The following is a 10,851-nucleotide window of genomic DNA, read 5'->3' on the forward strand; positions in this document are numbered from 1 at the left end:
GAGTAACCAGCGTAACCAGAGTAACCAGAGTAACCAGCGTAACCAGCGTAACCAGAGTAACCAGAGTAACCAGCGTAACTAGAGTAACCAACGTAACCAGAGTAACCAGAGTAACCAGCCTAACTAGAGTAACCAACGTAACCAGAGTAACCAGAGTAACCAGAGTAACTAGAGTAACCAGTGTAACCAGAGTAACCAGCCTAACTAGAGTAACCAGAGTAACCAGCGTAACCAGAGTAACCAGAGTAACCAGCGTAACCAGAGTAACCAGAGTAACTAGAGTAACCAGTATAACCAGTATAACCAGTGTAACCAGAGTAACCAGTGCGTGTCTTCCAGGTCTTCCTCGGTCTCCATGACGCCAGGGACAAACGTCCGGCCTCCAGCCGCTCAGTGGAGGAAATCGTCCTCCATCCAGACTTCCAACCAAAGAACTATAACAACGACGTGGCGCTGCTGAAGCTGAGCGAGCGGGTGGAGTTTAACGAGCTCGTCAGTCCCGTCTGTCTGCCTCCGCCTCACAGCAAGGTAAGGAAATACTACAGTACTGCTGCTGATACTACAGAAAGTTCTCTGACAGGAGAATTACTGCAGGACGTGTTGCTACGAGCAGGAGGACGCAGGATGACCTTTGACCTCTCTGCTTTCAGAATGACCCCCCTGCTCCTCTGCCTAACTCTCTGGGTGTAGTTGCAGGTTGGGGGATCTCCAACCTCAACACCTCCTCCTCCTCCTCGGGCGGCGCCCCCCCCACGCTGACCTCTGACCCGGGGATGACCTCTGACCTCCTGCAGTACGTGAAGCTGCCGGTGGTCTCTCAGGACGAGTGCCAGGCGAGCTACGCCTCGCGGTCCGTCAGCTACAACATCACCGACAACATGTTCTGCGCCGGCTTCTTCGAGGGGGGGCGGGACACCTGCCTGGGGGACAGCGGGGGGGCGTTCGTGATGGAGGACGCGGTCAGCCGGAGTTGGGTGGCGTTCGGGTTGGTGTCCTGGGGCGGGCCGGAGGACTGCGGCAGTCAGAGGGTGTACGGCGTCTACACCCGAGTGGCTAAATATGTGGAGTGGATCCAGGAGCAGCTCCAGGCTGAGCCCTGGTGGTGAGACGCCACACAGACTCTCTGAAGGTGAAGAAACCAAACGCTCAGTCTAGATCAGACCTGATCTAAGTTACTGCAGACTGAAGGTTCACCATCAGACTCACTGCCAACGAAAAGACCTTCAGCATCAGGACCAGGATCCTCAGACCAGAACGCGATCCAGAGGCTCTGCTTTAAAGGGGGTTTATCCTAATACACAGTCAGAGTCTCACCTGCAGCAGAAGCAGAGCTGCAATAGTTTCAGAGCTTTAGCTGCCGTCAGACAGCCGATCCCTTTGGGGAACTACTTTTTCTCACTGGATTTCTTCTGTGTTCCTACGCATAATCACAACTTAGCTGCACACTGTATCACGCCGCCGGAGATCAGCTGTTTGGATCAGACTTGCAGCGGTTTATGGATGAAAGACGAGTGACCAAGATCAACTTTATTGTCATCTTGGGCATCGGTGCTGCAAGGCTGCAGGAACAAACAGTAACATTTGGTGACGATAGCATCAGGGATGAAGAGCTGTTCTCTGGGAGACTTTACTGGTCTGAAGAGAGAGAGAGAGGGGACACTTTACTGGTCTGGGAGACTTTACTGGTCTGAAGAGAGAGAGAGAGGGGACACTTTACTGGTCGTGTCGATTCACTTCTTTGTAGATGTTTGGTGCGATCCTGAGCTCTTCAGAGAAGTGATGACTGCAGTAGAGTAGTCTCACGTGGAGAGTTTGAGTCTGGATTCAGAGCAGCTCTCTGCACCGAGCCCTCTGAGCCCAGTCTCCTGATCGATAAAGTCTTTGTCTGAACACAAACTCCCACTTTGAAATCTTTAGAGAAGCGAAGTTTGCTTTCAGTCTGTTCCCACAGCAGCACTTTCTGAGCAAACAGCTGATCTCTGGCGGAGGGAGACAGAAGTTCTATGGTTGAGAAAATGTAGTTCCAAAGGAAATGACCCTGTCCTTCAGCAAGACGCCACTTAGTACTCTCTGCTCCATCTACTGCAGGTAATACACAGACTGTGTACAAGTACCTCATACAGCCCCACTCTCCCTGTACTGAAACTAACGAGATGATTTCAGCCTGTTTTTACATCAGCTTTACTTACAGCTGCGTTTTTAATATCATCAGGAATTATTCCACCAAAGACCTGAACATCCCAGAATCCTTTGCTACACTCCCTCTGTGCTGTTTACTGATGTTTGCTGTGACGTTTATACTTCAGGACAAACTGATCAGACCGTGAAGAAGAAGAAGCCACATTATTAAAGAGAAGTGTTACTGTGTTATATCTCCACTGATCTTATTTTATTTACACGCACATGAAATAAAATAAACACGTTTTGCAAAGAAATGTCCGATTTTCTGAAACGCTGTGACTTAAACTGTCGACATGTTTCATATTTTTCTTCGATTAGTTGAGAAGGTGTGAGAAAACGTGACCTTCTGGTGAGTAACTGGTGATCCATGAGTGTGAACTTAGTTTCTCTCCTGGGATCAGTTTTCTAAATCTTTGTTGCTGAAGTGCATCAACCTCTTGATCTAAATGGGAATAAAAGCCTTTATATTTTCTTCCAGGTGAACCGGAGATTAAAAAACATCTCTAGCCAAAAGAAATAGACGACAGTGATGTTACAGATCTGATGCAGTGTGTACGATGTGTTCAGAGAACATGGAGAAACCAAAACCCACCTGTCCTAGTAGGACATATGGTGGTGGTGACCATTTAAATTCGTTTCGGGTGTCATTAGTCCCTTAAACTAAGTTAACGCCACAGTGAGCCGTCAGCAAAGCCAACGTTTTTACACAAAGAAAAAAAGAATTATCTGTGAAGATTCTCAGGTCAGAGGACTTAAAATCACTTTAAATGTCGAACTTCTTTAACGCACGCTGGTACTGGGCGGCATCGTCATCAACAGGTAAACGTCATCGCGACACTACCTGTTCTCAGAGATCAGCAAAAGCTAGGAGAACCCTAAACCAGGGCCAGCGCTCAGCATTTAGTAGTTTTTGTTTCGTTACATTTATCCAAAGCGACGCACATTTGAGGGACAAGATAAAACATCGATACAGCATGAGATCTGCAACTGACAATAAATCAAGTAAGAGCTGACACACATTGCATCAAATACCTGGAGGAGGAAGGAAGAGTTAATGAATAGTGCCATCAAGAGAGCTGTGAGGGGGCAGAAGAAGAGCACAGGACGTGCATGTCAGAGGTCAGAGGAAGTGTTCTCTGCAGATTTTCAGGAGCTTCTTGAAGTTAGAGAGGGACGATGGGGGAACGAGCTGCCACACGCCATCAGAGCAGGGGGCTCTGATGGCGTGCGGCAGCTCGTTCCACCATCGTGGCGTCACAGGGACTGAGGTCGCTTTGTGTGAAGGGACGGCAGAGCCAGGCGGCGTCTGTTGGAGGAGCACAGTGAAGGAACGTAGGCTTGAAATATGGAGTTTAGGTAGATGGTGCAGACCCAGTAGTAGCTCTGTATGCAGCATCAGGGACTTGGATCTGATCCTGGAGGCCCCGGGGAGCCAGTGGAGGTCCCTGAGTAACGGAGGGACATGAGTCCTTTTGGGCTGATCAGAAACCAGACACGCTGCTGAGCTCTGATCCATCTGTAGGGGTTTCACCGCACAAGCTGGAAGAGCTGCTAGGAGGGCAGGACTGGGACAAACCTCACCAACACGCCATCCTTCCATTTAAGGGCTCAGATTAGGGGAGAGATGAAACACTTCAGACATGACTTTGCACAAGATTGGGGCCATGACAACAAGACAAGGATATATTTTAATAGGCCTCCTTTTAGAAAGAGTTTTCTTCTATATTTAAATTGCATTGCAGACTTACTGTGCAAATAAACCTTTTTCATAGCATTTTTATTTGTTAACATTTCTTGGAGCAAGCTATTTTTTTAGAACATTTTCAAAAAGGATTTCAAAAAGAGAGCAGAAGGAGTGGGGGCTGGTGAAAGATGTGATTGGCCGGCCCACTGTCAGTATAAATAATTACCCAGTGGGTCCGTGCTCAAAGGGCCGATCGTCGCTGAAACCTGTGGAGCTGTTTAAGGACCGACGTAACAGCAGAAGAAGCAGCAAAACTCTTCAACTCCCTCACTTTTCAGCACCACTTTTGTGTTTTGTCACTTTTTTTTAATCCATCATTTCATCGTGTTCTGATGTGGAGTGTGTGATTGACGTGGCCAACTATGTTAAAATGTAATAATACACTAAGGGCCAGTCGATCAAAGCATCAGCTGCACTTTTGTTCCTCCGTTTTAGGACCATGAGGTTTATGGGCCCAGTTCTCCAGCGGCCCACCAGGAAAACTCCCGGTCCTCCTGATGGCCAGTCCTCTTGGTTGTGAGTGTGTGAACAGTAATTAGGGGCTTTCCTATAATAATGATAATAATAACCACTCACTCTGCCGATGCTTTCATCCAAAGGGACTTACAATTGCTAAATACTGTATGTCAGAGGCCGCACGCCTCTGGAGCAACGAGGGGTCCTGCTCAGGGACACACTGGTGGATGTTGCAGTAGGAATTGAACCTGGGGCTCCCAAACCAGAAGCATGTGTCTAATCCACAAGTATTATTATAGTATAAGTATTTATTTGTTCCCAAAAATACACTTCAGGGTTTAAAGCATCCTGACAAACACAGAAACCGCATCAGAACAGAGTTTTATTTAGCACATCAGTCTTTCAGTTTGTTATGAAAGTCTGTTCCTCACCTCATTTAATTTAATACATGACTCTCTTTACAAAGCTGCTAGTAGTCCTAGTCAGGGGCAGCGTTGTAGTAACAGAACTAGACAGCAGCTCCAGCAGGGTGGGAACTACAGGACCAACATTCAGTCTGTGAGCGAATAAGAAAACAGCAGGCTAAGACCTGATCCCTGTGGACCTGTTCCCCCTCTGTGACTGACAGAACGGGCAAAAGGAAACTCTGTCATGTCGAGGCACTCAGAGATCAGAGGAGCTGATCGGCTCCATCAGGAGACGGTTCTGGTTTCTTGTCAGCATGTCCTCCGGACCCCCACTGCAACAGCAGCTAAACAAACTGCTGCTGCTGCTGCTGCTGCTGCTGCTGCCAGTCCAGCATACAGCCTGTAGTCCGCGTCCTCGGTGTCTCCAGACCTGGGACCTGGAGACCAAAGAGCACATTAGTCAGAAGTGACTGAGCAGTGGAGCAGCCTCCGTTTCCTCTTCTCTATCTCAGAACCAACATGGAAAAACCTGCAGCTCCACAAACTCACCTGGGTCTGGAACCTCCAGGCGGATCCTTCTGATGGGAGGCTCCTCAATGAGGGCCCTCTTAGATCTGGATCTACCTGCTGCGACTCGACACTCGTACGTCCCGGCGTCGCTGCTGCTCACGTTCTTCAGAATTAAAGACACGTCTCCGTCCTTCAGGTCCCGGTCCAGCAGCTGGACCCGGCCTTTAAACGGGGTGTCTGTGTGTCCATCTCTGAAGAAGAGGACCGGAGACTCCGGGTCGGTTCTGGTCCACTCTACGGCTCTGATGGGGGCCCTGTGAACCTGACAGGGCAGAGTGGCGTCATCTCCAGGGTTCACCTGGACCACATCAGGGTCTAAAAACCAGAACGGAGAGGAAAAGGTTTACATTTCAGAAGGACTCCACAGGACCAGGAGCCAGGGAGAACCAGATCTGATTCAGCGGAAGCCTCCTCACACCAGACCCTGTCCCCAATGAGTACATGAAGACTTGAAACTACGTCAGAGTTTAGAAGACGTGTTGCTGTCTCAGCGGTGTGAGGAGTCCCACATGTGTTCAGGGCGGGACTCTTATTAAACGTGGAAAGTTTGGTATGTGAACTTCCTGTTTCATGGCAGATCATCTATTTTCCACGCCACGCCACGGGCACGCTATTTGATGAAACCTCACAGATAGCACAAGATTTGATCACTGATGCCTTTAGACTGCACGGTGAAAATCTGAAGTCGGTCGGATTAATTCTCTAGGAGGAGCTTGTTAAAGCACTAAGTGTGTAAATCACCAAAAATGACCATTAAATCCAAAATGGCTAACTTCCTGTTGGGTGTCGGACATCGCTCCAAGAGGCTTTGTACGTCTGGATGTGACACGTGCCACCGAAATATTTTAATTTTGGAGAAAAGTGGCCCGGGGGCTGCTCTGTAGGGGGCACTAGCGAGGCATTTTGACATGCCCATGCACATCAAAATGGACAATAACGAGCTGCGACTGTTACTGAATGTAACACATGAATTAAAAGCAGCTGTGGCGGCGGAAAACAGACTGGGAGTTGTTGCAAAATAAACGGCGACATGCGCAGTACAAGTGTAGGCTGTAAGTGTTGTTTGCAGGGTACAAAATATTTTAATAAAAATACCAAATAAATAACTCTGTCAGCAGCATCGTGTTTCTCGTGACATTGGAATAACAAAGTCTTTTTACTACGTGAGTTTTAGAATTTACTATGTCTACTAGCTATCCATACAACTTACAAGAATATGTCAAGGATTAAAGGACTTATGTCTCAGCAGGACCTGGAAAAGCTTATCCATACATTTATCTTCAGTCGACTTGACTACTGTAACAGCGTCCTTACAGGCTCCCGAAGAAATCCATCAGACAGCTGCAGCTCATTCAGAACGCTGCTGCTCGAGTCCTCACTAAGACCAAAAAGGTGGATCACATCACTCCAGTTCTGAGGTCTTTCCATTGGCTTCCTGTATGTCAAAGAATCGTTATGAACCATCCAGACCTCTCAGGTCGTCTGGGATCAGGTCTGCTTTCTGTCCCCAGAGTCAAAACTAAACAAGGAGAAGCAGCGTTCAGTTATTATGCTCCGTATATCTGGAACAAACTCCCAGATAACTGCAGGTCTGCTGAAACTGTCAGTTCTTTTAAATTAAGATTGAAGACTTTTATTTTTATTGCTTTTAATTAAATATTTAAGATTGATAACTTACACTGCACTGTAACTTTTACTGTTCTGTTCTCTTTTTCTTTGTTTTTAGCTTTTTATTATTTTCCATTTAACTCTTTTAACCCTGATTGTAACACTGTAACCTTTATTATATTTTCTGTTGCTTTTAAACTGTTACATATTTCCCTGTTTCTTTTATGTTTTGTGTAAAGCAATTTGAATGACCTTGTTGTTAAATTGTGCTATACAAATAAACTTGCCTTACAAGCTCGTCCTCCTCAGTTATTTCTGCTCCTGCTCCTGTGACCTCTGACCTCTTCCTCTTAAAATACTGAAGGATGCTCGTCTCTCTGTGAACATTTTGACTACTTTCAAACTGTTTATGGACACGTAGCAGAGACACACACCTCATGGCACAGATGGAGGCAAAAACGTGGCCCAGGAGTTTGTCCCCGGTCAGTCCGCTCTCCAGACAAAGCATGTGTCGGGCCCTCTGGGTCTTTAGAGACCTTTACTCCTGCATTCTTGAGAATTTTTATGCAAGTAGAGTACATAACTAAATGAGCCTTTAAAATACATTATCAAAACTAGAAACATCCCTCTAACACCCCTAAAGTGAAGTAATCACTTCAGCTGAGCCCTTGAGTAGATGACCATCATGAATCTGACCATAAACTGCTGCTGTGGACTCTGCTGGCTCTGACTCTGTCCTGCTCTTGACCTCATCTCTGCTATCTGTCTCATGTTCTCCATGGTGCTGCTGGCCAGTGGCAGGTAGAGTACTCAAAATCTTTACTCAAGAAAAAGTACAATTACTCCCATAAAAAGTAAAAGAAAAATATGACAAACCTACTCATGTATAAATATAATAATATATTTTATCTGCTGTTCATCAGGTTTGAAACAGCTGCAACATGGTTTTTTCTAAGGAATGCAGTTTGCTTTGCTGGTTGATTATCTTTAGCTATTTCTGTTTAATAATTATTTTCCTTTTTAAATCTAACCTAAAGCATCTAAATAATCTTTACAACGCAAAGAATGATTGTGGCAGTAACACGGAGCAGCTCGTTGGTGAAGCAGGTAAACGTGCACACAGGGGAAGTTGTGCGTCATGCGTAAAACCAAACAGGACTGTTTAATCCACCATATTTTCTCTCTGCGCATCCCAAAAATGATTGTTTCCTGAATAAATAACAGCTGGTAGCTGCTGAGTGAAGCCAAGATTTGTTTCACCGGCGACATTCTGTTCACATCGCTATTAAACAGTAACCAATGTAAAAAACAACAACAAAAAAAAAAACCAGGCGATAATACATCAAAAGAAAGCGAGATCTGTTCAACAACAGGATTCTGTTAATATATCAGAATCGATCTAGTTATCATCTGACTTGATTTTCTATATGTTTGCAGACTTGCATCTGGCCTTCCTCTCTTCTCCTGCGCACTGGTTTATCAAGGACTCAACGACAAGGCCGATGAACTGAAATTTTCTTTTTAACCACAGTCAGTCTGAAGCGTCATACTTCACAAACACAGACTCATATCTTACTCACCCACCCGGAACTGACGGCCTCGAAACCGCCCTCTTTATTTCTCTTCATCACAAGTCACCTCAAAAAATCCCACCATGTGACCACATGTAATGTGTGTTGTCTTGTGTATTATTATGTGTTGTTATGTCATGTTTACCATGTTGCTGTCTGCATTAATTCTTTACTGGAAAGCGAGTGGCGGCGCTGAATACAGCTGCGGCCCGGAGGCTTACTCCAATGGAAATAAATTTCACTGTGGTCTTGTGCATGTGTGACAATAAAGCTTACTATCTATCTATCTGCCCAGCTCCTTCATCTCTGTGATAAGCGCTCGTCTCTGTACCACAGACCTGGCGCTCTTCTGCGTAACTGCGCGCACGCAGCCTGTCTGCTCATTCTGTTAAGGAAGCCTATTGCAGATTACAGACTGATGAAGTTATGAAGGTATGAAAGGAAAATGTATCGAAATTAAAAGTAGATTACTGGTCCACATAAAATACTGGAGTAAAGAGTAAAAGTAGGCTACAGTTTAAAAAAGGAACGTGAAAAGGCGCCAATTACTTTTTTAATTTTATTTAGCAAAATTACGTTACTTGTAACAAGTCACTACCCCCCTGCAGGTACAAAAAGAACAGCACAAAATAAACATAATATTGAGGCACTTTGCTGCACCTGCTTGAGCGAACTCTTTTTTTTCTCCCTCAACTTTTCAGCACCACATTTGTCTTCTGTGGCATGTTTTCCGTAGGTCACATGATTTTTGTCCGTTTAATCATATCTGATGCGGAGTGTGTGACTGATTCATTAACTAGTCACTCAAACCGCCTGGCCATCTCCAAAATCGCCGAAAAACATTTTTGATTTTGAAATGTGTATAATGGCTCCTACGCGCATGGTCTCAGTGCTCCTGACAGCACAGTCTGTTCACTGCAGCGTGTTTACAGGAAAACTAAACTGAAAACTAAATATGCACAGAGGAGATTATTAAAAACTACCGACGCTGTCTTCTGCAATTCTTTAATGCTATTTGATGTTATTTTGGATAATTCCATCAGTTATCAAAGTTAAAGTCTGAAAGGGACTCAGCAGCTAAATTCAGGTCTGTTATCGGGGCATTATCCAGCAGCTTTATTCTTTATTCTGACCCTGAGTGTCCGTGGCTGCACTCCGGCCCTCTGCTCTGCGCTCCGGGGGGCTGATGAAATACTTAGCTGACATTATTTAAAATCTGAGTTGGCTTATTTTATTTCTTTTACAACTGAAAGGTGCAGTATGGGATAGTTATGGCTCATCAGCGCGAGCACAAATAAAACAGCTGGTTTAATGTTTAAAGATCCCTCAGCTCTCTGGTTCCGCCCTGAACGTGTCCGAAGCCTGCGGCGTTTCACTCAGCGGAGCAGAGACTGGAACATCAGCCTCTCTCCTGACACAGCATCTTTCTGTTCTGTCTTTACACTGCAGTACCGTGATGCATTTAGTCCTACTTTTAAAAAGTAACAGCGGCAGTAAAAGTGTTTCTCACCCTGTTCACATGCAGCTCTGCAGCAGCCAGCTGAGGAATCTGAACATGATGTCCCAACAAACAGCAGCAGAATGAATGTGTCACAATAAAAGCTCGTCTTTACCTGAAGCTGCTGGAGACAGAAGGAGCAACAGGAGCACAAAGTTTTCCTCCATCAGACTGAAGATCCCCATGATGCTGCTGTAGCCGCTCAATCTGTTTCTGCGCTCTTTATATAAGTGGAGCTTCTGACGCGTCGGCGAGGGGCGGGGTTAGTATGTGTAGCTGCAATCAAAGGCAACTCATGCATTTCTGTTAAATATGGTTCACAATTAAAATATAAAGATATATGAGGTTAAAAATCATATGATTGAAATATTTCATGGTCAATAAATAATAATTTCATGATTATTTCTTTTGTTAAAAACTGTGAGGAAAAGGGTGGAACTTATTTTTTTGTTCCGTGCGGAAATGATAATTTGTTGCTACAGGGACGCTGTATGGGTACACTCGCTAAGATCTAGATGAGAGAAACGTGCTGCAGTTTTCTCAAGAGCCATGGAAGATTGTTAAGATTATCCATAAGTTTTGTCGTCGTGGATTGAAGACTAATAACCTAAGTTTACCCTCTCGGGTTCATGTGGCCAATGAGGTATATATTTTCTCTGTCTTTGTCATTTATTTGTGTTACGTGACTGTGTTTGTAACAAGCCAATTCTTTTACATTGCATAAATGTATACTTTATTTCTTAGTTTCTATGTGATTCTGTTTAGTATTGTTTGCAAGTATGTCAAGAATTTAAGGTTAATTTACGTTTTTCTGTG

The 10,851-nt window shown here is 45.1% G+C and overlaps 2 protein-coding genes across 3 annotated transcripts in view; one reads left to right on the top strand and one right to left on the bottom strand.

Annotated features, from left to right (window-relative positions):
• The window catches only part of masp1 (MBL associated serine protease 1), a 22,573-nt gene extending 20,907 nt beyond the window's left edge, over positions 1 to 1,666 (top strand). Inside the window, exons 13-14 of the mRNA XM_046073707.1 lie at positions 340 to 528; positions 651 to 1,666. Of these exons, the coding sequence (XP_045929663.1) occupies positions 340 to 528; positions 651 to 1,106 (645 nt within the window). The 3' untranslated portion in view covers positions 1,107 to 1,666. The remainder of the gene's footprint in view (positions 1 to 339; positions 529 to 650) is intronic.
• A 3,079-nt stretch (positions 1,667 to 4,745) lies between these two features.
• Positions 4,746 to 10,851, bottom strand: part of LOC123985694 (butyrophilin-like protein 1) — a 7,850-nt gene continuing 1,744 nt past the window's right edge. The window contains exons 1-3 of one of the 2 annotated variants that reach the window (XM_046073473.1): positions 10,151 to 10,237; positions 5,338 to 5,673; positions 4,746 to 5,225 (exon numbers count right to left, since the gene is read on the bottom strand). In XM_046073473.1, the coding sequence (XP_045929429.1) occupies positions 5,098 to 5,225; positions 5,338 to 5,673; positions 10,151 to 10,220 (534 nt within the window). In that variant the 5' untranslated portion in view covers positions 10,221 to 10,237 and the 3' untranslated portion in view covers positions 4,746 to 5,097. Of the gene's footprint in view, positions 5,226 to 5,337; positions 5,674 to 10,150; positions 10,238 to 10,851 lie in introns of those variants that run through there. The other variant, XM_046073475.1, reaches the window with a different exon arrangement.

Source organism: Micropterus dolomieu, linkage group LG17 (genome assembly GCF_021292245.1).
Source record: "Micropterus dolomieu isolate WLL.071019.BEF.003 ecotype Adirondacks linkage group LG17, ASM2129224v1, whole genome shotgun sequence".
NCBI classification, from domain to species: Eukaryota; Metazoa; Chordata; class Actinopteri; order Centrarchiformes; family Centrarchidae; genus Micropterus; species Micropterus dolomieu.